The 26,439-nt window shown below is 36.3% G+C and overlaps 1 protein-coding gene across 19 annotated transcripts in view; it reads right to left on the bottom strand.

The window, feature by feature from the left end:
* The window catches only part of PIK3C2A (phosphatidylinositol-4-phosphate 3-kinase catalytic subunit type 2 alpha), an 82,073-nt gene that overhangs the window by 21,603 nt on the left and 34,031 nt on the right, over positions 1-26,439 (bottom strand). For 18 of the 19 annotated variants that reach the window (XM_064513099.1, XM_064513093.1, XM_064513096.1 and 15 more), the window contains 12 exons: positions 23,728-24,899; positions 17,830-17,936; positions 15,681-15,838; positions 12,301-12,421; positions 11,618-11,729; positions 10,801-10,880; positions 10,635-10,698; positions 7,933-8,076; positions 5,655-5,697; positions 5,351-5,567; positions 5,148-5,270; positions 3,544-3,711 (listed from right to left, as the gene is read on the bottom strand). In XM_064513099.1, coding sequence (XP_064369169.1) covers positions 3,544-3,711; positions 5,148-5,270; positions 5,351-5,567; positions 5,655-5,697; positions 7,933-8,076; positions 10,635-10,698; positions 10,801-10,880; positions 11,618-11,729; positions 12,301-12,421; positions 15,681-15,838; positions 17,830-17,936; positions 23,728-24,834 — 2,444 coding nt within the window. In that variant the 5' untranslated portion in view covers positions 24,835-24,899. The remainder of the gene's footprint in view (positions 1-3,543; positions 3,712-5,147; positions 5,271-5,350; positions 5,568-5,654; positions 5,698-7,932; positions 8,077-10,634; positions 10,699-10,800; positions 10,881-11,617; positions 11,730-12,300; positions 12,422-15,680; positions 15,839-17,829; positions 17,937-23,727; positions 24,900-26,439) is intronic. The other variant, XM_064513101.1, reaches the window with a different exon arrangement.

Raw genomic sequence — 26,439 nt, forward strand, 5'->3', positions numbered from 1 at the left:
ACCCTCTCAGGAAAAGAGGCATAGGCATAAGCATATATTATAAACATGACTATTTGCCTGGACTTTCCATATTCCTAGATTCTGCAACTGCAAAATCAAATGACACTAACATTTGCCAAGTTTATTCCCAATATTAACAGTTTCCAATCATAACAAGACATAACTGAGAATACTTTATAAATCATACAAATTGCTGTACTCATGAAGTGTGCAAGACACACCACAGACACCTATCTACCAAAAAACAAAACAAAACAAAACAAAAAAACAAAAAAACCTCCCAAACAAAACAGTCTCAAAAGACTGCTTGAAGGTCAAGTCTTTACTGTGTTTGGAGAGATGGCTCAGGTTTTGTATGTGTGGTTAATAAACCAATAAAAATTACTAAGTCATGCCACTGAAGCACAACTGCAAAAGCTTGCTCTTTTTAATAATTCTCCAGTTTAAGATACTTGTCACAGCCTTCTATCTCATCAACAAGAACAGCTATTTTAAGTCCCCTCCCACCTCCATGCACATTTCGTCAGAAGGGCTTCCAGTTTGGCTTTAGAGTCTTTCTAAGCACAAGAGTGACCTTTTAATCTTCCTACGTTTTAGCTAGCTACAGTCTGTAGTTCCTGCTGGCTATTGATGCTATTTGCAAGAGCAATGGAATATTTGCCTAGTATCCTTAATTACCTGGATTTAATTGATGTGGACTGCAGGTAAATTAGATACCAGCATCTCTACAGCTGTCATATACAAGTCATTCATCAAATTCTGGCCCAACACATTCTATTGCAGTGCTTTGCACCAACTGAAAATATAATCTTCTCCCCACACTTTAACTGCTATGAGAACAATGTATGATGAAGACAAACAGAACAAAATTTGGAATTCAAAGCAAAATAAAAACTACTTCTAATCGCATACTATGAAATGTAATATGTAGATAGAGGACTGAAAGAAAAGTCGTTTACGAGAAAAAGGTATCTTTGATTTTCAGTCAGCAGAGACCTAAAGCAGCTGTAAGCCATTATAATACTTCTTTGCAATGCGGCAAACCCTATATTGCTAAGCACCCCCAAGTTGTTGCGATTGTCACCATACAAAGGGGAAACTGGATCCGCGCTTAGAGTTTTGGTTAGAAATGTGGTCTGGTGCAGACTATTCAAGTGCAAAGCTGTTTAAGTATGTCAAATAGGTGCTACCAGACACACTTAAAGTGAACAAATCTCTATTACTTGTATTTGAAACTTTAAAAGAGCTGAACGGGTCCCTGTGGCCCAAGGGAGTCATTTTCCAATTACTCCTGGTAAACTAAAGACAAGTCTTCGGAAGAAAATCATCAAGGCAGTCGGAATGGAAATTAGATAATGACAAACCTTTCTACCATTCTACTATTCCGTTAGGGAGTTGCTATTGAGGGACTCAACAGACACATGGTTAACAAGTAAATTTAAATCAAATAGGCATTAATAGACGAGAGATTCAGGCAAGTTACATGCTTCAGTTCACAGATTTGCACTATACACTGTAGCCTTAAGATATTTCAACCAAGGGACTGGGCAGATATATTAACACATCACATTAAATATGCTAAGAATTAGTTCCTGCTGTTTAAATGCAACTATAATGAGAAGAAGTAATGGTGGGTATGCATTTTACAATAATTTGTGAGGATCAGTTTGCAGGTCTATGCTATTAAATATCTTCACCAATAACTTCAGGAAACAGAATGTGCGAGTGGTAAACAAAGGCTAAACACTAGATGGCTTCACAATTTGGACACAAGCAAAAAAAACAAACAAAAAAAAAATCACAGTCAAACAGAGCCATATCTAGAATCAAATGACGCAAACCACATGAAACCAACAAAAGCAATACTAAGGAGTAACTCCCCAGGAAAGCCTAGGGGCCTTAGCTGGCAATAAGACAACATAGGGTCCCAGTAAGACCTGAGAGTCAGAAGGGCATATAATTAGGACATCTCAAGCATAAATACAGAAGCTATTTAGTCTGCATTGGTGTGTTCATTTCTGCAATATCATGCCCAATTTTGATGTCCATGGCTCAAGCGTATTAGTTGAAGTTTTATAGAATAGCTACAAGAACAATTAGCATTCTGGAATACTAAACAAAAGGAGATGGCAATTTGAACAAATCCAGGAACATTTAACTGAACAGCATTAATTATAGTAGGCTTTTCATACTCAGTAATGAAAAGATAAAACAGGATCCAACAGCTGTACTTGAAGGAAGACCATTTCAAACCAGAAATAAGTGACAAATTTAATACAGCAGTTAATTATCTCCCACCCATCCCTTTTCTTAGAAATCCAGATCCAGAATATCCTGTCATCTCTATTACTCAAAAACAGCTTGATAACAGAAATGGTTCATTTTGCCTATCTATGAAACTACACATCTATTTTTAAATATATACACATATTTTAAAACAGTCTTTTGATTCTCCTGCTAGTTTATTTTATTGCCACGTTACCATCAGAATGGAGAATTTTAAAGAGAATTAAAAAAAATAAATGAGTCAAGGTACAGTTACTCAAATCTCCAACTTGACCCCTACACGTCCACCTACAAAAACATGCTGCAGCAAACATGCACCAAAAAAGACAAAGCTGCTCTAAAGAATAACAGTACTTAGAGATAACACAGACCTTTAAAGCCTTTACTTATAAAAATATGAGCTGTCATTGTATTCATCTCCACAAACAGAACTGGGCTAAGATAAAAGCTATTTTTCCTCCTACATATTAAGATAGTTTTGAGGCAAAAGTGCATCTTTCCTAGTGATGCATGGAAACATAGTATATTATTTACCGGCTGTCAGTACTTGTTCCACTTAGTAGTACACTAGATACTCTTCCTGCTGAATTAATGGATTGCTGCAAATACTGTATTTTGCAAGCTGCATTCCCTACCACCACAGCTCATGAATCTGCTGAGAGCTAGCAGTTCACAGTTCATCTGCTAAAACACACATGAATACTGAACTGTCTCTAGGCAATATAATGTACTTTCAGATATTAGAACGCATGAAATGCCACCGACCAACAACACACTCCTTCGCTGTAGGAGAGAAGCTATCAATTCAGTAGACAGTGACACTAGCAGATACTTAACTGCATGTGACTCACTGGGCAACGGATCTTGTTGATCAGATCAGTGGATTCCACAAAGAGCAACTCGTGTTGCGCCTGCATACGCAACTGCTGTATTCCTACAAGCTGTGGGTGCTAATATGATCTCTTCTGGCCCACAAAACCATGACAATTTCCCACAAACGAGCAGCTGTCATCCAAACATCCAACTTACTTCGGGAGATCAGTTTTTCAGCCAGTTAGATAGAAACATTACAATTTAGAACTGTTTCATATACAATTTAATTGAAGATATGTTCTCCATAACAATATTGTTTAAGAGTCTTATCTTTGTCATGCCCTATTACATTCAGTGGCAGAGAAACAATTTCTATAGTTACGGATGTGGAGTAAACCTTATACAATGAATCACCATAACCTTAGCCATATTTTAGATACTTACCGTCTAAAATCAAAAAGAGGTAGAGAAACCTGACCCAAAATTTCTGGGCCCTTTCTCTGTTTATTTGAGTCAGGAGAACTGCCGCTGCTTTGATTTAGGATTCCAAACAATGTCAAACATAAGACTGATTCCAACGGCAGCTGTGAAATCTGGATGGGGAAAATTATTCTATAAAATAAAAGCATTAAAATAAGTCAGCCATAGAGGAAAAACAGTTATTAGCAAGTTACAGGCTCATTCACATAGTCTGTTGATGACTTTTGTTTTCAAAAAGTGAATTAACAATGAAGGACAAAGTTTAATTTTCACGCAATTATGTTTCAGTTCACCATCTCCCATACCACCAGTTTATAAACACTACAGGATTACAGTTTTGTATCGTAGTTAGATTGGGAGCAGCCCTTTTTAAACAGGCAAAGAGTATTTGTCTATTAAATCACATTCCTTACAAGGAGCTGGAGAGTCCAGCATAACCAGTCTTCCCACTCTACCCACTACCAGAACTCTCACAATTCCATGTTAGTCGCCTCCTCATCTCTCAAAGTCAGCTGACAATTGATTTCCATCCAAACAGAACAACTTCTTAAGAACTACTGAAAGCTAAATTCCTAAAGTGGCACAAAACCAGCACCCATAAAGAAAGCAGCTAAGGAGTATGCACCTCACTGAATAATTCCGACTCAGTTTTTTGTTTCTATTGTTTGTTTTTATCGGTTAGCAAAGTGTTCTTTGCATTTGGCTTTTTCTATAATGACAGTTTTACATAACAAAATATCATTCTAAAAGCTATTACAACCATATTACTAAGACAGTTACCAACTATATTAAATAGCTTGTAAGCAGCCTGACACATCTCACTGTGATACACTACCAGTTGCCAGCAGGAGAACTGACAATGGATCCCTTGCATATTTAGAAAAAAGGCAGAACATTCTCTAGAGACAGATAGTCCAGAACCTAAGAGGTTTTATTCTTGGTCTGAAATAGTTTTGTCACTGTAGACTTTTAGGGTATTCTTCAGGGTCCATCTCTGACCTTTAAAAATGGGTAGAAAGAGATATATAGGACAATATAGAGCTGTCCAGTTATGACAGGCTGCGTAATAACTATTAAGTGGAAAAAGAGCAAGTTGTGCATAGATAATGGAAAATATTCCCCCTCCTCTCAAATAACACCCACACTTGTCGTCTTTGTATTTCTTCTTTGCATGTCTTTCCTTCTTTCTTTCTACCCTCTTTCCCCTCCCTTATAAAGAGAAATTGAAGCTGTTTAGTAGCTCAAACCAGACAGACATTCTCATATGTCATAAGAAAGATCCTCTAAGCACTTAAGCATCTGCTTTCTTTATAGAAATAATCCTAAATCAGATTTTTAAATGCACATATATACAAAGTTGTTACATCATATTCTGGAACAGAAAAAACTATTCAGCATTAATTTCTGTAGAAGTCAGTTGCTTTACCTCCCCGTCTAGATAATTCGAGCATCCTTTAAAAGTAGCTTTATTCATCCTTCTTTAAGGGTGCCAAGTTCTATTCAGCAGGTAGCTAGGTAAGTGCTGTATATGAAAATATTTTAGTGAGTTCTATCGTGAAGTCACTTACAGTTCATCCCATTTAATCAGGTAGAAGAAGCTCTTGTATGTGCCAACCTTCTTGGACTGAACAGGTTTAAACAGATCTCTTCCATTATGGGTCAGAGAACAAACCAAGTAGTATTTTTCATAACTGGACAAGGAAAAGAAAGTAGAGTAAACAAAAACTAAATCTAGAAAAGGGTGAAATTTTACAATTGATAAATTACTCACCTTGATACCCAAGCAGGAAATATTCCATGCGCAGCAAATACTGTGAACTGGAGATGTTCTGTGGCAGTCCATGCTTCCCTGGTGCCTCTACTATCTTTTGGAGAAATTACTGCAGAGCTGCTGCTGCATGAATTCACGTGGAGTCGTAGAAGGTCCTCAACTGCTCTTGTTAACTGGTCTACGCTCACTTTCAGAGGGCTTTCAGGCTGCAGTGAACCTAGATTATAATATATCTTTAGTACACAGCTTCCTAAAACAGCTACCTGAAAACAATTTTTAAATAAGACTGAAGAACTTAACTCACCAGACGAGCTCTTGCTACTGTCCTCACCACATTTTAAGGATACCTGTACAGTAATTTAGAACAAGTTTCAGAACCAAGAAACCCATGTTCAGCCTCCATTGTTCTTAACAAGTGTCTGGTACAGATAAACTATGAAACATCTGAAATAGGTCCACATTTGGGCTCTTTTCACTCACAGTTCCTTAAAAGTTAACTGACAGCACCTCAACTTCCCTACTGTGTAGTAAATATTTCCCAAGTTCAAAGGCTCATGCTTTGTCAAGTCACAACTATTTCCACATCTTTTAGAAACTGTTAAAAGACACAGTACACTGGAATATTGTTCATGGATACTAACTTCTCTGAGTAGAGACAAAACTCAGGCAGGGCTGTTAGGGATGAAAGTTCAGACCATCAGCTTCAATTACACAGCAAGTTGAGCCTGAAAAGCTGTTTTGCTTACGGCATTTGTTAATGCATCTTCTGTAGGCAGGGTTATTATAAGTTTCCTGAATAAAAACATTGTTGTTTAAACAACTGAAGAAACTGTCTTTTAGCACTATCTGCTATGTTCACTTTTTACATAAAAACAGCTAAAATCAAAGTCAAAACATGATACAGTATTACAGCAATGTCTCGTCTCAACAAGGACATTGCTGTAGCCTAAAGACAACAAACTAATCATGGGAATTTACTCCCTTCTAATAAGGAAGAGTTTCATGTCAAATTCTAATTCTGATAAAACAAACCTTAAATCAGAATTAAGTTAAGATGGTGATTTAAAAACAAAAACCAAAAATTTCTTAAGACTTCAGAGAATGGCTAAGTTAGCCATTACTGCTTCAGAAGAATGAGAGGTCTCCTTACACTTTTAGTGCGCCTTGCCAACAGTAAGCTTTAACTGCAAATAAACTTCAAAAAAGATCTTCTTCATCAAAAATATACCAAAACTTGAAAGAAATAGTTTTCAGAAGAGTTAATCATGTCATTCTCTCAGCTAACACTGCCATATGTCTCCACATTAACTGTGAAGTCCTGAAAGTACTTTGGATGATAGATTGACAAACACTGAAACAGCACAATACATGTTATTTTCTACTTAACAGTCTACTGTTTTCTTTAAATTTTTGTCTCTTTCTTCCAACCGCAAATCAACAATTAAAAAAAAAAAACAAAAAACAGACAATATCAAAGTAAGGCTTAGATGAAACCTACTCTGAAGTTAACAGCAGTTTGGTTTCTGAAAAGCAAGCTATCATATATGCCTTATATACATATTACCATTTAAGCCAATTTTCATCACAAAAAAGTTTAATTTTTTTACTAATAAAGATGTACTTTTTCCAATTTCTATTCAGATAACTTTTTGGAAAGTCATTTTTACACTGTAATCCAGTTATTTCTACACTTCTGTCATACCAGAAAAACAAACTTTGGAGAACTGATATGCTGAATTTCACTGAGCTTTAATACAGATTTTCTGTAGTGTCCTGTAAGAATTTTATTTGACCTGTGCATCCTGCATGACTTCAGCTGAGTATGAGAAACACATCACTAAACTGATGAATCTGAGAAAAATGGCAAAATGGCACATGAATTCCCATTTTACCATGACTGCGGCATAACAGAAATAGCATTACAAAGCTTTCTGATTTTTCTATTTGCACTTTTCCCTCTAACGACAGTGTTTTTGATAAAGTGACTTGAGACCAATTCTGCTCAAGTGAATTGTTTGTTGTAAGGCAGTTAATCAAAATCTGCACTATTTGAGATCATTTTTTTGTCCATGGGCTCAGAAATCCAGCAACATAACTGTTAAGAGTTTTAAGATGCTACTCCTGCATAGAATATACGTGATGCAAATTCCTCTTCCATGAATCTAGCTGCACTGATTTTACAGGACATGAGCGGCCCGTCAGTTTCCCTTGCTCAGATTTAACACCATCTGCTGTTGCACAAATCTGTACACAGAACCAGAAAACAGTATTTTGACAACAGCTTTAAAAAGTGGCTACTTAGAACAGGAAAGAGTTTCAAGAGCAAATGATAAATGCATTAACAGCAAACAATGTTAGAAGAAGTAGAAGTTCTCAGGTAAAATAAATAAAAAGAAAACCAATCCTGACTGAACTGTTGCAGATACCTGAAACCACCAAAGATTCTGAAATAGTATTTATCAGCACAAGGAAAAAAAAGAAAAAAAAAAAGAAAAAAAAAGGAAAAAAAAAGAAAAAAAAAGAAAAAAAAAAAAGACCCAAACAAAACAACCACCACTGGAATGCAATGTGTGAAAGTTTACCTCCGTGTTTTTAGTCCTTGGAAGATTAACAACCCTCCTTAGCTTCTTTACAGATTCGGTTACTGCAGGAGTCTCTACACCATCCAATGTAAAACAGATTTTTCTGACAGTCTTTATTACATGTTCTACTGCTTTATGTTGGTTCTAATAAGAAAGGTGTGAAAGAACACATAAATCTGATCACAATTGTAAAACTCATGACTGCTTTAAACATTTTGTAGAAGGAATTAGCAAGGAAATTTTATTATGAGATTTACATCTCAAATACATCTATTTGTGGTATAACAATTTGATTAAATAAAAACCTCAGTCTCAAAAACTTCCTTACAGCTCAGTTATCAGTGTAGCAAACAGAAGTAGTATGGATTCTAGAATGGTGTCCCAAAAACAGCACTGGAAGGCTTCTGACTTTTTTTCATCTATACCACCTAGCTCTAGGCAAATACGTGCAGTCTATTAAGTCTGAATTCCCAACTAATGTAAACTAGTTCAGGAAAAATACTCATTTAGTGTGATGAAGGAAGCATGCTAAAGAGGCAGCTTTTCAATTCCAGCCCTCTTGAAAACAAAAATGAAGGTTCAAACTATATGTAGACTACAATATAGCTTCAGTAATGTAGCTTTATCACTGACTTCACTTGAACTAACATTTGAAGGTTTGTTGCAATTTTTGCCATGTATACCATTCAATATGATTTAAATGGTTCTCACAGAAGAAGCAGTTGCAAACTGCCATCTTAGGGAAGGGAAGGGAAGGGGAACTGCACACTTCACAGGAACGTCTTTTGAAAGAAAGAGACCAACTTTTTAATCAGAGAAAGAAAATGCTCTTACACTGCTTAAGACAAAGTCAAGATTCTCCTAACATTCCCTTCTTGCTTCTCTTCAAAATGAATTCAAGTTTTAAGTGTTTCTTCTAAGAATCCCCCCCCTTTTTTTTTTTTAAACACAAGCAAAGTCTTTGTTCATCCAATTTTAAAGAATGCATGTAGAAAATGAAAATATTTACTTTAAAATATTTGTTTACTTATTAAAGGTTTAAGGTACAGGTTTCTTTCACAATCACTTACAAACACTTACAGCTAAGTAAGAGGAGTTAGTGTAATATGGTCTTAGTAAGATGTGAACTGATGGTTTTTTCCCTCTTGCATATTTTCATGACTTTGCTGCAAAGGGACAGCAAAGAAGCAGTTTGAATTTAAAGTTAATTGTATTGGGAATTACCTTGCAACAATTAACTTTGTCCTGGTAATAAGAAAAAAAACCCATATAAACTGGAAGGCTACATTGTAAATATTTAAGCCCTAAGTTAAAAGATAACACTTCCAAGATAACTCTCTGAGCATATCAAAAGCAAAATTACCATTGTTATTTTGGTAAAATTTACATGCACTCAAGACTATCTCAATAAAAATAGCTACATTTTGAAATGGCCATACATGTGAAATCAAAGGCTATGGATAACTTATCTGCAGATGCTTTAAAACCGTTTCATTTCCATTAGTAATCTTCAGCCACGGAATTTACAAAGGAATTCACTTTAAGAAGTCAAAAATTTTTAAGTGGGACACCTGCTATTTTAATCTAATCATCATCTAAAAAGCTCCATCTCCCATCTTTAACAAGATTGTGGAAAGATGAGAACATAACTCTGAATTGAGATATTCTGCATTCCTCAGCTCAGCCTGTGAAATCTCATTAAACCAGCAAGCTGAAGCAGCTGTTAAGAGCAAGGCAACAACCACACGACCATACCAGGAAGCAGTAACATCTCACTCTTCTACAGTAAGATCATGTTCAAAAACTACCCTTGCAAACATTGTGAATCACCATCAAGGGAGTTACATGATCTTTACAATGGTATTAAGGGAATGTGTAAATAGTGGACACCAGCTTGTTCGGACCTACATTCCCAGAAAAGCAATAAAACAGACTTAATCACAATATTTTAAATTTCCATTAAGTCATCCATTTCAAGGCTGTTCCTTACAGAAAGTTCCTTAAAGAAACACTGCTTTTTAAAGAAGCTATGTAAGGTTTAATAATTTAAGTCACCAAGTTAAGTTACTACCAGGAGTTAACCTACTTCACTTATTTCTAAAAAGATTAATTTATCTTCAGCTAGCTTTTGCATTTGGAAAATTACTCCAAAATAACTTTCACATGCAATCTTTTTTAGGCTACTTATGATACACTGAAATAGACACCATTGTTTTTGACAAGATATTTTCAATTAATCTGTGCAGAATAAGATATTACGCTTATGTAAAACTTAAATGTTCAGACACGTGTCAGTTATAATTCCCATTGCACACAACTGCTGTTATTTGCTTCTGCGTAGACTGTGATCGGTGTTATCAATATATCATCATAGCTAACAATGACTGAGACAAAGTCAAGATTCAGACCTTTTCCCTATTTCTCTGAATTAATCTTTTCTAGCATTTTTGAAGAAAATGTTAATCAGCATCCCAGGACTTGGAAGGTACACCATTCCTATTATAGTTAAGATGATAAGATTATTATTAGTTTGCTAGAAAAGCTAAAGGAAAAAAGGAAAGAAATATGAGAATCCATGAGTCCAGATTGACAGTTTTTTCAGATCTTAATTTTCTAAGAGCTTCAGCTGGTCTTTGTTTACTAACAAGATAGCTGGAAATTCTCATGCTACTTTTAGTTCAGCAATAGCTCACTAAGCTTACCTGATTTTTAAGTGCTATGTCAATTTGTTTATGATATGCGTCCAGAAGCTCTTCAATAGAAGACCTGCAACAAGTAATAAGTATTGAACACAAGTGCAAGAGTATAACATCACCATACTCAGAAATTCAGTAGTGGGCTTGATCATGAAAATAACCACAACATTACCTTATAATAACATCTCTGAAAGGCTTTTCTACTTTGTAGAGGTGTTTGGTTAGATGTATGGGTGTTCTATCATCTTCTTCCTATAATAAAATACTAGATATTGAGTCTCATTCTCACCTATAATTTCTAATATTCTTTTAGAATTTTGTGGAGTAGAAGAGGAAAGATATAACATGATCAAGGAGATGGGGGGGAGAAATAGGGGGTTAATAGCCTATAAAACATGTACATGTTGGGGCAGGGTGAAGAAGAGAGGAGCAGAGACTGAGCACCTAATTCCACAGAAACCAAATTCTCCTCCCTCTCACTTTGATGGTCTGATACATATCTAATTAAACTCCAAAACTGTTCTCAGCTTGTATTTAACTCGGAAATGTGCTGCTTCTCTTTCAGGCCTCAAGTTTTGTCCAAAAGCTTGCATACTTTTTCCAGCTTTACTAGTTGGTCTAATAAGAGATAGCATCCACATTTATAAAATTTTCCTCGCCAAAGTTCATTATGTATTTCATTTCCTCTTAGTAGGGCAGACTGCAATTCACAACACTAGCAAACTTACTAATTTGTTAATCACACAAGATTACAACTCAGATCATCAAATTCTCCCAACTTTTTGAAGCCGGTCAAAGAAAACAGATTCCTCAAATATTCTTCCAAAGTCAAAAATTCAGATGTTGACAAAAGTCCATGTATTTCCCTGCAGGAATTACCTAATTCTATAATCGATACATCTATCCTACTCTAACCAATGCACCTAACTTCATATGAGTTAGTTTCAGAATAACAAAATCAGATTTACTGCAGTTTAGGAGGTACTTACTGTTCGTGCCAAATCTCTGCACACTACACTATGGGTCAAAAGCTGCAGTTTAATTTCTGTATCCCATTTCCGGCAGTTCTGAATATATTCATGGCTTCCTACACAGTGCTTACTGTTAAACAAATGAAAACTATCATTACTTGCATAAAAAAGCAAAACAATGTTAGGCTCAAATTAAGGAAGTGGGGGGGGGGGGGGGGAAAGACAACAAAATTTTTGCTAAAGCTCCTAACTGTTATGGCTAATATGGAAACCAAGTATTATTACCCTGCAAAATACTGGGGATTTGCAAGCCATTAAGTTTTGAAAAATCCAGGTTATTTCTGATTATTAGAAACTGCATCAGCCGATTTATCTGGTTGCTGGGATTTGAAGAGCAGCTGTAAATTATACCATCCTCTCCATCTACAGAAAGACTATGCAAATCTGCATTTGGAAAACCGTTTGTGTTCACCACACAACAAAACATAGATTAGAAGAGATTTCTACAAAGCTGTTGAGGACCTACTTTGCTGTGCCCCAGAGCAATTTTAAAGAGATCTAATCTTTGTGCAAAAATGCCTCTTCTATATTTTGAAGATATATTCCTGCTTTCACACATTTAATCATTAAAGATATACTTTCCAGTAACTGTGCCATGAAAAAGTACGAAGTTAAACATTAATGAAAAAGAGTTTGCTTACTTCTGTAAAACTTCTTCTTGCCCACAGACTTTCAGGATATAGCTGCCAATATCCACTTCATTCAAGTCATCATGCACCCAGCAAAGTGCCTGCATTATTATAAGCTCAACAGGGGAACTCACTGTTTAAAGAAATTACATCTGGAAGTTAAATATAAGTGTATAACAATTGATATCAACTGTTTTTCACTCACAAGTTGTAATGTTCTTTAATGACATTTATCTTTATACTCTTAGAGAAGGCTCTTATGCTTCTATAATTTCCTAGGTTTCATCATTTGAGAACTTCACTTTTTGCAGCAAAGAAAGGTATCTTACAAACCTGCCTGTAGTTTCAGAAATCGCTAAATCCTCTTTAAATTAGGATGCATTACAGCCACTTAACCAAAAGTTCAAAAAAGCTGTTAATTTGCAATTTGTTTTCACAATTTTTTTTACACTAGGATAGCATCTTTTTATAGCATTAAGTGTTATTTAGCAAACAATTCAAACATTTAAGTGAGCCCAGAGCTGTCTTAAGTTTAAAAATTGTATCTGAAGAGTTGAAGATAGAACTTTCCAACTTGTTCTGGTTTTGAGCAGATTAACTTGTCAACTGTAGCAAAGGCAAATCCTACTGAAAAGGGTCCCCCCCCATTATGTCTAGGGCAGTTTCTACATTGTACAGATCAGATCTTAGTAAGCATCAACATGCACTTTCAAAAGGCAGCTCATAACTACCAATACTTTCATATGAGGTTCCAAATGCTTTTTTGGAAGTCTTCTTTCCCTTCCATCCAGGAACCACAAAGCAAAAGAAATAATCCCAGTCAAACCAAAAAGATCCATTCTCCCAAGGCACCAGCTGACACTGAGGAAGAAGGCATAGATACGCTTTTATACATGCAAAAAGTACAGAATACTTCATCCCTTTCTCTACACCTCCTTACCTAGTTCCTGATCTTCTGCCTTGAATCGTTTACTGACAATGTCACTAAAAGCCCAATAATTCTGTAAGGACATTACATAAGTTCTTTTTTCCAGCAGTACCTTCTGAAGTTTTTATTCCCTCCTCACTGACCTTCCTAATTTTCATGAAGCTTTTTTCTTAAAAAAAAACCACGTTACTACTAGAGTGGATGCACAGGGAAAAAGACAACGTTCCCAACAAAACAATGCAAGTGCTTCGCCTCTAACTGATGACTAATCATTACAAGCATAGAGGTATTTGATAGCATATGAAAAACAAGCATGAAGGAATTCAAGAACAAGGAAAGAAAAGAAACATGAATCCAGGACTGTTTACTACATGAAGCTGAATGACAAGCAGTTTTTGGAAAACAAGCCAAATAGAGTGCTTTTGAAAAAGTCTATACAAACCATTAAAATATCTAACAACAAAACTCACATCTGTAACCTTACGTTCCCAGGAAAAAATATGTATACAAAACAGGCTACAGCTTAAAATAATGATGTCACCCGTATGTAGAAAAAACTGAAACTACAGCTGAAACTAATAAAGACTACAAAAGTTCAGAGCTCTATCAATTCTACTCACTACTGTGAATAGAACAGAAACATTAAAAAAAATCTAAAGTGGAACTTCTGAACTGTAGTACTACCTTCAGTACGGAATACATTGGTCGATAGCGGAAAAAAAGATGCAACAGTAGTTTTTATGTGCTATAGTCAAAGGCTACATTGGCTAAGGCCAGCCAGTCCTGCAACACCTAGTGGGATAATGCAAAGATTAAGTTATAATTTTTTTTCGCCTCTCATTAACAGGCATTAATTTCTTGCTGACACATGAGAATTGCTCTGATAGACTTGTACTTCCATGCAAAATCTAATAAAAATCAATGAAAAATAGATATACCCAAATAAGCTCTAAAGCTAGTTGGTTTCCCTCCTGGGTCTTTTCTACACAGCAACTGGCACTGAAGAGCTGTAGTTCCCTCTAAGGTGAAATGTAAGCCACGCTAAAGTAGTTCTAGCATTAGGAGGCCAAACTATGCAATACAATTGGACCAAGAATAGAAGGAATTAGAGAGAGGTACTTTGAACCCATCCACTGCTAGTAAGAGCTCAAGATTCCTATCTTTCACTAGCTACAGAACAGAAGTAGTTTAACTGTATTAGTTTCCACATCAGCAAAGGAAGCGAAGCAGAAGGCACAAAGAGTAAGACTTGCAGGGCTAGAACGCCTAACACATTCCGAGGCTACTCAGGATCCACAGAGCTTCTAAAAATAGAGGGCTGAAGCTATAAAATTTTAGTTATGCTATTAAAACCTTTTGTAGGGAAGGATTAAGCCTGTAATTTTAGGAAAAGTCTAATATTAAGGATAATCAGCAGAAAACCTCTTTAGACTACAATAAAGAACCATCTCATTTCTTAACAGAAGAGTATTAGTCACAGCAGACTAACCATAAGGTCTGGCAAACTAAGAGAATGAAGACTTCTCTGCATTAAGAACTTGTTTTCTGATACAGCACCTAGTTGAAGCCAGTAATAAAGCAACTTCACATCTTTGGAGAACATTCAATTCTAAAAGGTCTGTGTTGTTACAGATAGAAAACCAGACAGCAAGAAACACTGTACCAAGGATACACTACTACCCGCTGTGGTCTGGAAAAGGGAACCTCCTCCAAAGCATTAACAGATCAGAGCAGGGTAAAGGCTAAAGAGTAAGTTGGTTCTGAGGTACTTTACTATCATAGCAGTTATTTCATTACAAAGAACTGCCAAAAGCTAACAGCTTCCAGAGTTACAGCCTTAATACACACAGGCTGTGCGATCTGGACTGCTGAGAGTATGAATTCGTGTACAAGAACATTGCAAACTAATACTCATGCTTACCTATAAACTGGCCCGTCTACCCGTGGCATCGCGAGCCAATATTTTGTGTTCACAAACACACATTCAAGTCATGCTATAGCTAAAATAGCTTCAATTTTTATTCTCAATTCACAACAGCTATTTGTCTGAATTTTCAGATAGCCTGAAACAGCTTTATTTCAACACTCAGACAGGTGCTTGAGTAAATAAATAAATTAGCTAAGAATCCTAAAGGAAAAAAAAATACCCTAAAACAGGTCTAACTCTAGAAAAGTGCTTTAACATTCCAAACTGTGGTTAGAAGGGTGTCTCTGGTATGCTTGGTTTTTCTTTTTAAACCTGTTTTACTTCACTTTTACAGCCTCTAGACATTTCCTGATGGAGGCACTGACCCAGAATTAGGTTCTTAGCTATGTTTTTCCAATTCCTTGCAAGTAGCCCACGCACCCATGACCCAGGGGTTACAAAAACTGAAAGCCATTGGTCTCGACTGAGTATACACTCTCGGCCCGCCGTTTTGCTAAACCTTAAAAGCAAGCTCCAATTTAAAAAGTAGAAACATACCATCACATGTAAAAGTTACTGGCTGCTGGAATCCTTTGATTTCTATAGAAACCTTGATACTGGCACTCTCTCCACTTATATTTCTTTGCAGCATGATTGGACTCAGCACAAAACCTGGATTTGTTTGTTGATTACCATAAGGAAACTTGGTCCTCAATCTGTAAGTAGAAAAAGATTATGAAATACTGCAACGGATAAATGTATGCTTAAAGGAAACAACATGGTAATAACCACAAGTCAGAGAACAGCACAGAATGTCTTTTGCTCTTTACCTAAACTGTATGCACAACAACATTTAATTTTTCTACTCTCAACAGAACATTGTCTACAATAGTTATACGAAAATCTGTTAGAGGGAAAAAAGCTACCTTATAATTAAGCAGAAAACCACAGGATTTTCATATAGCTTGAAATATTCAATAGGTCAAAGCTTACAGGACACACTCGGCTTCTGCAGGAGCTAAGCTCTAAAGTAGTTTCTAAAAAAAGCTATTCCATGGCATCTGCCTAAAACTGAGTTAAAACAAATGTGTAATTTATTTCATGTATAAGAGACCACAAAACTCTTTATATGTTTGAATTTTTGGAATCTGAAAATTGAAATATCAAATATCAAACTGAACTTGAAATAACTAACTTCTGAAAAGTACCGTAAGTTGTGAAAGTTAAGAAAGAAGGATAAATTAAAAGGAAGGCTTTTCTTCAGGACACAAGCATCAAAGCACATTCACCTACTAATGAATAGACAGTACTTTTTGACAGCTGCTTTTTACATACTGCTGTTTAACATAGATAAATAATTCTAAATTTCTGCCAACATTAGAGCAATATTATTGGAGAGTGAGAACAGAACTTGTTTATAACGATTGATCATTTATTTCCATTATCTTGGTTCCTGACCATAGCAGGAATTACAAAAAAAAAAAAAAAAAAAAAAAAAAAAAAAAAAGTAATAAAGAGACTCTCTCTAGCAAGAGTTGTCCAGTCGTAAGTCCATCAGCATTTTAAGCACAGAGTCTTGAAAGAGCAATAATTAGATTTAACTAGAAACTGTTACAAGAAGCCTTTGAGAGCTTTTTCTCAATATTGTTCAGCAGTAAGTTCTGCAGGTTTATACTGGGTAAGACTCTCCTCACTTTTTATGAAGTTTATTTTTCAATTCATAAACATTCCTGTTTTTTGAGTTTGATTGTTAATAGCTAACTTTTAAAAGATCTGTATTTCTTCCACTAGTTCTTGGACCTTTATCTCCCATTCTATTTTTAAAATGGCTAATCCCAATATTTTAACACAGAAATTCACATTTAACTTACAGTAGCACCTGATAATATAAACTGATGGGTGTCAGATAAGGTAAGAAAGAGTAAAATGTTGATCTTGGGGAAGGGTGGAGGAGGGCTAGATTACTAGTTTGTGTCTGTTCTATGAAGAAGAATGCAAAAGAATCTCTTAAATTGTGGCAGCAAGAAAAATAAAAAACACAGAAGGAACTTCCTGGGTTATCAAGTTTCATCTTCCCTCATATTGCAGTATAAAAATCTACAATACGATCTTTAAGAAACTGGTCACTACCTGGGCAAAGTAGAAACAAGTTTGGGGGTTCCTGTCTTTTTTGTCCATTTGTTTTTACAGAGTTCCAGTTGTGGACAAAATAAAAGTGAGGACATTTAAGGTTTAGAAAGCCATCTGACTGACAGAATCTACTGGGTTGCATCAACTAAGAAAAAAGACCTGGATTTCTTTCAAAATAACTTATACTGAAAAAATATACAGACAAAAGATACAGAAAAATATGAAAGTAAAAAAGAAGTGTGTATTACAAAAACAAACAAGGAAAAAACAAGAGGAAAGCATGTGACTATAGAAAGTCAAAAGATCAAAAGAATGAAGAGGAGGCACAGCCATACAAAGAACTTACTACTGAGTACCTTAACAATTTTGTTGTATTCTTGGAAAACCTGAGATAAGCTGTGGCAAAGGGAAAAGGATACATACTGAAGCCTGTCTTTTCAGGCAAAAAAGCTTAGGACAGGCCCTGTTACCTTACCGAAATTTTCCAATCAGATTTTATCTTCCCAACACAGGAAGAAAGAGTTATTTAGCCATTTCATTACTTCTGAAAGCTAATTTGCATTCAGTAATTTCTTACTTCATAATCGCTTGAGAAAAAGCTGACAGCTCTTGATTCTGCCCTTCGGTTTCTTGGAGAAGTGCGTTTTCTGTCAGCGTGCCAGTGGTCCCATTGTCTTTCTGCAGCTCAAAGATAAAACAGTATTTGAAAAGTCACAAACACAATTCTAGAGCTTGTAAAACCACGAATAGTAGAGAGACTTTCAGAAGCCTAATGTTTATCTTTAGTTTTATGTACACTTTAATAAACAATGTATGTATCATTGCCAACTTGAAAAGCAAAGAACAGTGCACTGAACCAAAAGACTGCTTTCTAGAAGGCAATTAAGTTGCAAGCATAGCAGTTTCAACTCTCAGAGAGCTACTGCACTGGGCATTTGACTAGATTTTACTGAACCAGAGGAAGATGACGGACAAGTGTTTTTTTCTTCAACTTCTGCCAATAAAACTTCAACATGAAGTGACAGATAGAACTACTACACATCAGTTCTGCCTATGACTACCTTTTGCTACAAAGCAGGGAAAGAAATTGTACACTGGAAGGAAGCAGTATTTAGAACAGTAAACTCAGAATTAGTCCTGTAGTATCAAATCCGTGCTATTTTAATCCCTTAAACCACATACACTCCTCCCCAACTACTCCCCCAAATGTACGCTGCACTCTTCAGTGTATCCAATCTAATAACAACTACTGAAAGAGAATTACAGTTTAAAACAGCAAAACCCATGACAAACAGGTTAAAAAAACAAAAAGGGAGAAAACCCACAAACAACAGAGCAGTAACGGTTTTCAACTCAGATCAGTTTCTGATCCGATTCACAATACAGCCATACAAATGCTAGTGTAAGCAAAAAGCAGAGAGCAGCTGGCACAAGCAGCTGCATTGAGGTACAACTAATCCTTCAGGAGCTCAACAGCCACAAGCAGCCTGGAGCATTTGTGAAACTACGGCCAGATACTTTCTGGAGTAAGTTGATCTTGAAGGGTCTGGTCATATCCAGCCTGGGGTCATTTTGCAATTAGACCATCAGGCCTTCAATGCACTAGTGTGGCAAGTTTCTCATCAGTTACATTTTGCAGCCAGAGCTTTTACAACCCTTACAGAAACCTTTAACCCACTCGGAAGTCTAGAAGAGAGCAGACTGAACTATAGTTTTTCTGAAAACCATTGCAATTACTTCTTCATCATAAAAGTAGTGAATAATTACTTAACTAGTATATGGGTTATTTATTATTAGCTGACTAAATGAGCTGAGCATCTCATTTCATTAGAGCATATCAGAGAAGATGGTCAGATTAGACAATAGCACAGAAAAGAGGTCAAATCTGGAACACATGAAAAGCCAAGGACTGTCATTCCTTTTTTCTTTTAATAAATATTTTCACCTCAAATTAATATGTTTCAGCAGACTTGGAAGGCATCATATACCCAACCCATTTTTGTCATCTGAATTGGTTTAAACTTAGTTATTTCAGCCACACTGTTGGTTTTATGAACATCCATTGGTTCAAAAGGATAAATTCCATTTAACTGGGGATTAGCTATATAACAGCAAGTGATGAGTGCAAGAAGCTATAAAGCCAAAAAACCTGGAAGGAGATTCAGGAGTAGGTCTAATATGCTAAGTTTAAAGGGTTCCTTCCATTCTGACGTATCTGACAAGTTGTTTCACATAAAAATATTCCTGGCCAAGTGCGTGAGGCCTGCTGACATGCCTGTGCTGTTGTTTCTAGTACACGCATTCCTTAAGCAAATACACAAAACAAAGGAAAATCACATACAAGGAAACAGGAAGTTAACTTAACAAGTGAAAGGCAAACACCCTGGTAAAGATTCAGCTGAGCCCATGTCAGCGCTCAACACAAAAAACGGACCAATTCCACACCAAGAAGCCAGCTATACAAGTGTTTTCTCTGTTAAGAGTAGGAACTCTTCTGTAAGAAGCTAAGCAATACTACAGATAACTATCAAAGCACTTTAAAACTCTAAGCAGAGAGTAAGAAAGCTACACAATGGGACTGCTTAGAGCAAAGTCGCACTAGAGATGCAACATTGCCACTTCTACGCCACAACACGACATCGTCAAGTTACTTATGACAAAAGTTACATGTTAGCCCACTGACACTTCAGAAAAGTTTAAGGAAATAAAAGGCAGTTGTCCACAGGGAAGTTTAGCCAGGGCCAACAATCAGTTCCAATGTAACGAGTAAAAAGTTCTTTTGGTAGGATTAAAAGCTTATCTAGCTACCTGCATTTAACCTCAGCATCACACTTCAATAAGGACAGAAATTAATACTATTACAGATATGTATTGCTGGAAACTAGTCCTAATGGGAAATTGGGGATATTTCATACTTACTTGCTTTTTTAGTTGAATTTGAACACTCTTCTTCCATCACTTTTTGGAAGATAATTTCAGGAAGGCAAGCTTTGATAAACTAAGAAAACTAAAGTCACTGGACTGAGATGGTTAGGGTCTTGAGCAACAAATAGAATTTGAATTTCTTTAACTTCCAGATGGGCAAATTTAAGAGGTGCAAAAGCTATCAGTCAAACAGGAAATAACTTGTAAGGCAGGCCTTAAACAGCTGTCTGAGAAAAACACCTTCTATTTTCGCAGGATCCGCTGATAGAAGTGATCTACAAATACAGTTAACCTTATCAAACAGAAAAAAGGTCCGTGAATTACCAGAAGTCCAGTTAAATCAGATCCTAAAAGTATATAAAGCCAAAAGACTCTTCGGCTCTGTGAAGAGAAAAGGGAGAAAAGACAGCATCTAGAATAGGACAAAAAATTATCATTTTGCCTCTGCTTTCAGAAAGGAATAACAAACACAGAAGTAGTTTAAAGGGAATAATGAATAAATACATGATTCATCAAATATGAAGCAAAATTCACAGCCTTCTATTGATTCAAGGGATTAAATACCGTATGACAGAATCAAATACCTGACTGGAAATTTGCAAGTGTAGTTCTTAGTTTACAAAGAGGCAGGCAGATAATGAGGTGACTCAGGGAAAAAGCAATCCAGGCTAGTTAGGACAGACTACTTCAGAATACATTTGGTGGGACATACGTACCTGCAAATAAATGGGGTAAAATACAAAAGAATTGCCAAAAGGTAGAGGCTAAATAACACCTTCATAAATACGCGATGGAAAATTATTCAAACTGGAAAACAAAGTAGTAGCACAGGATAGGCAATAGATAAAACAAAAGCAACAGGTAACATTGAAAGGACATACTGGTCTCATCTTTACATCATCTTTAGATCAATTTATGGTTTCTTTAATGACTCAGCAGAAGTAGTAGAAACAGCTTGAAGATACTTTGCAATTTTATATCATCATCCAACTTATTACTCCAGTTTTAGTCTGTATGATTAAGCACAAACTAGTTAGCTACAGACTAGAGGAACACAGGTGGAAAGAAAATCTAGGACATGCAATCAAGGATTCACTGAAAGAATCTTTGCTATGAACTAAGAACTTGCTTGAAACAGATGGTAGCTGAAAAAGACCCAGCTATTTCAACTGACTACAGGATCAATACATGCTAATGTGACGCCAACATGAAAAAGATAAACACAATAAAAACATATCAAGCAGAATGTTCCTACCCCATGAGGATTTATTAGTGACACTGCATAAGGCGCATGGTGCACTCCTCTCATACAGAGATCTGAAATTCTCATAAGTCACCTTCAAAAAGCATTCTACGTGCAGAGAGTGTCTACTGAGGTGACAGGAAAAAGAAGCGCTCATAAGAGGAGACAGAGCTCATGATGAAGGCTGACCAAGTCAGCATCTCTCCAGTGTGAACAGCAGGATGGAACAGCAGGTTTTTAAGATAAAGGACCATTTTGGCAAGAAGAACATTTGCTAAGAACTGGTTACGAATATATTGCTGCTGAAAAAATCAGATGACTAATTCTGAAGACAGTCAAGAGTCTGGAACTGGACAAGAAAGTCTGGTCTCTGGAACAGGAGAAAAAATGTTAAGGCAGAGCTTGAGTATTTTATGAACTGGACAACGAGTGATCTACAAATAGCATGGGATTGGACCTAAGGAATACGAAGGACCCTTTCAAATGCAGCATTCTTGAAAGAATCCTGGAATTTATAAGCAAACACATTTCATTCAGCACTGATCAGTTGAATATTACTTCCTATGGACAACATCTCAGAAGCATAGTCTAGCTATTCCAGCTGATGGTTACATTACAATAAACCAGACAACACAGGAAGACCAACACAATCATCACTAGATAAATGACAACGTGAAGAAGCAAACTGCCAAAGACCCCAAGTTTACCTACATCTCTAACAAAAACAGGAGATAACTGAGCTTACATATCTAAGCTTAACCGTCAGGAAAAAAAAAAAAAAAAGGAAAAAAAACTTGAAGCTATATACAAGACCTTCAAAAATCGGATCCCTTAAGAATAGAGGTAAAGACTTTTGGGTTTTAGGGTTTTTTTTGGTCCTTCTTCTCTGCTAGCCTTCTACTAGACTTTTGCCAGAATACTGACAACTAGCCCAGAACAACAGGAAATACTCCAAGTGAACAGCCAGAAATTTCACCTCAGTGGAAATTTAAACAGTCTGTTAAACTAAAGCCTAGTAAATATTCCTTTTTCCAGAAAAAAACTGGCCCCAGCGTGGGGCAAAGGATTAAGGAGTAATTTGAAAAACGTCCTTGACTGATAATAATTGGTTTTATACTTAACCTGTTAAAAACACCCAGCAAAGCAATACACAAGAACATTCAAAACTGCTGCAATCCCAAGTCTCTAAGGCAAACAAATCTTTCACTCTCTTCCCCCACCATGGCCAGTTTCTGCGAATGTGATTTTTCCTGCCATGACTTTTCCTTCAGTCTGTATAGGCTCTCTACATAAAAAACACACACAATCCACCAGTATTGATTCACTTTCTAGTGAAGTGGCAAACTAAAATTTTAGAAAGTTATTTCTTGTTTTCTGATAAATCTATCAGAAAAAGATGACTTTTTAAAAAAGATAGGAAAAATTTAAGAATTTACAGTCATTTACTGGACTCTTACTGGAAAAACGTGTCATAACTAAAGGTTCCTTTGGCATTTTTGTCTCGAAATTTTTATGAAAGTGATCCTGATCTTAAAGCAGAGACCACCCTTTTGTACTTTCCCCTGCCTGAGGCAGGTAACTTCCTACAAAGGAGATGATCTTCACTCTTCCAGGACAGAAGCACAGAGTTTCTGAGCCAGCAGCATCCATCAATACCACCTTCTAGGACAGTATATTCAAAACTTTCAGTTACAACCTCTCCAGCATTTGCACAGAAGGAAAGATTTATGCCTACAAAAAAATTACAGTGGTCCTGTGAAAGCCTGCAAGTAATAGCCGGAGAGAAGATGACAGTCTTGTCTATACTTTTTTAATTCTGCCTTTTTTCTTTCTTTCTTTTTTAAGCAGACAAGTTCAAATATATTGTGAAAAACTCACTTTCCAAAATCTGAGATAAAGGCTGCTTCAGATGTAATTTTTCTTTGATGTCTATCTCATCATCTTTTTATTTGGTAGCATCACATGACCTGCTCATGAATTTAAATATTTATCTATGTGATTTAAATACTTCCTTGCCCTAAAGATTTTTTTCCATTTCTTTTTTGCCGGGTGTTGAACAACAGCAATTTCCTCCATAAATTTAGAAAGATTACAGAGGCACATTGTGTTCTTTGGTATTTACTTCAGCAATAGTGTTCAGTTTTCTGAATATCATTGAAACACACATATGCCAGTAACTGCCACATTATTTGGATACTGCCCAAGCCAAGTAATATTCAGCAAACAAATCCAGATCTTAAAAGGGTCTTCGAATACTGTGACTAATCTTTACTGTTATACTGTTATTTAAAATACTGATTTACATACCTCTGTTGTTTGGCCCTGTAACTTTGCAAGTGGAGTTGTTCGAATGTTCAAGGACTGGCTCCTTGTAACTGTTGCTCCAGAAGATTTCCCATTAACTTTTCTTTCCAGATGACAAGTTACTAACAACTTTTCTTCTAACAGCACAGCATCCCACGGATCTTCTGCAGTCATGCTAGAAGTCATCTCGCCATCATCCTCTGCCTTATACAAAGTCTCCACACTATCCATTTTTGGTTTACTTAGGGGATCCAAATCTAGCCAGTCAAATTTACTAATGTCTCTGCAGCTTTCTGAGGCTGGTAGATTAGAAACTGCAGACTTAATAGCTGTCATCTCTAAGTCAGTGCTTGACTTCCCATTTTTCAGAAATTCTGAGGTGCTTGCAATTTTGTCAAATACTTTTGCCATTTCTGGTGTAATTACTGGAGGATATACAGGTAGGCTTCCTTGGGGATGGAAAGGTGTAGTAGCTGCCAATGGATACGAAATGTATTGCGACTGTCTTGGAAGACCAAGATAAATAGGTTCTGTAGAGCGATAGGAGGACATACTTGGATGGAATCCATTCTGAAACACACCAGTCTGTTTTGTATAAGAAGCTGAGGGATAAATAGGAGGTAAAGTGCAAGTCACAGGTGCTGGTATCCCAGGTGTCCACTGTCCTCTCCGACTAGTAGGCCCAAGATAAAATTGTGAAGAAACAGATGGGCTCAAAATAGGAGTTACTGGTAACGCAGGTACTCTACTAGATTCAAAACTATCATCCAGCAGCAGTTTCTCTAGTTCAGCATGAGTAAGTTTCTCTATGTCAATGGTACTTAGTTTATCTTCCATTCTCTTGGCATCAGACTCTGGAAACACCATGAGATCATGGTCCTGCTTGTTATGAGTCTGCACTTTTTGTCTGGTGCTGTTTAAAGAATGAAGAGTTTGTTTATTACCAGTTACACCTCTTTCTTTCTGCATTTTAGCTAACGCTTCAGCTTCCATCTGCAATGCCTCCTCTTTGTCCACATCTTTTGACCTCGCAGTTGCCAAAGGGGATGAACGCTGTTTAAATCCATTGCTACTGGATATCTGGGCCATACCGCAAGAGCAGATGTCCATTTAAAGAACCAACACTTCCGTTGTACTAGTTGTCCACCTTTGCCTTCGTAATAGATTCAGCAGATCTGAAAAGGAAATGAAGCATAAGGAACGTATAAAAAGACAAATCATATGACGTGAACTACTAAGCCATACACCAACATATGACAGGGTTGCACATATGTCCTTCAGAAACCTGGGACACAAAACTTTAAAGAGACTGATTTTTTTTGACCAAACTTAAGAAAAGCCTCACAATTAAACTAAATAGAACTTCTGCATTCTGCAAGACCCATTTATTTTTCTTATCAGTACTCACCAGCTAAGTAAAGTAAACACTTAGAGTTTAGTGTCCCTTTGCACAACTAAACCTAAGATCTGGAAAAGCTGTGTTCAGGTACCTAATTCATTTCAGATTTGACTAATTCTGCACACTTATCCAGTTTTACTCCTTTAATCCTAGACCTGAAGACTAGACAAATATGTAGCATTGATAAAGCATGCAATCTAGAAGACTTCCAATTTATTTCAATACATCAAACTAAAAACCAAACATGTCTTTTGGGAAACAAAAATCATTGTACTTTTGCCACTTTAACTAGAGAAATAACATTTATAAAAGGCTATTTCTTGTACATGCAAAATACATAAATAATTTAAGTACAGCTGCTGATTAAGTAATTCCTTTAACAGACCCTTAAAGGAAGTGTCATTCACTATTACGTAAGGGAAGAAACTTTGGAAGGTCACTTTTGGTTAAGGTCACCACCAATGAAATGAAATTTTACATTTCTCCAATTCCAATCTCGTGTTCGGTATTACTAGACAACTTCCTGCATTCAGCACAACACCTATGGCTCTTTATTAAAATAGTCTTACAACAGATTACCTCGAGAACTTCTTAGCTGTATGTTATTTTTCAATACTATTTCTACTTTATCCTACAGCTGTTAAATACAGCCAGGTTAGAGTTGATTCCTGGAGATGAAGAGTTTTCCAGCAACAGCTAGTATATGTATCAAGTAGCAAGATAAAATTCATGAATAATGAGTTTCTGCTAGGAAGGTTAGATAAACAGCAATCCTCATTAAAACACAGTTGCACTGAACAGGACTTGCTCTTAGATGTAAATCATCGGAGGTTTAAGTCATAAAACACTCTGCAATTGAAAAAAAAGTTCTTTACAGCAAACAATTTAGATGACTTGCATATTAGTCTTTCTAACCCATTAGAAGTTACTTTTGTAAAATCACACCAGAGATGTTCTTTAAATAAACTCACTGTACTTCTGTGGACTGGCCCCATAGACAGGAAGAGTCTTTACTTAGTGGTTCATATTGTGAACGAAAGACACCTTTGTAAGAGAGGCTCTACGTACTTCAACTAAGTCTGAAAACATAAATCCAAGTCAAACCCTTTGTAAAGCAAGTTTAAACCAGCACTGATGTTTCCAGTACCATGACAAGGCTAAAAGGAGGAGAGTTGTGGTTTTCTTTCTGGTTTGTTTCCCTTCTGCCAGAGATCTTCCTTCCTCCTTCTCATTTTAAATGAGGCCTTCTTCATTCCTTATTAATGAAAGGAGTAAAGTCAGACAATTTCTATAACATTCTTTCTTACTATGTTTTA

The sequence above is a fragment of the Dromaius novaehollandiae genome, chromosome 5, assembly GCF_036370855.1.
Source record: "Dromaius novaehollandiae isolate bDroNov1 chromosome 5, bDroNov1.hap1, whole genome shotgun sequence".
In the NCBI taxonomy this organism is placed as follows: domain Eukaryota; kingdom Metazoa; phylum Chordata; class Aves; order Casuariiformes; family Dromaiidae; genus Dromaius; species Dromaius novaehollandiae.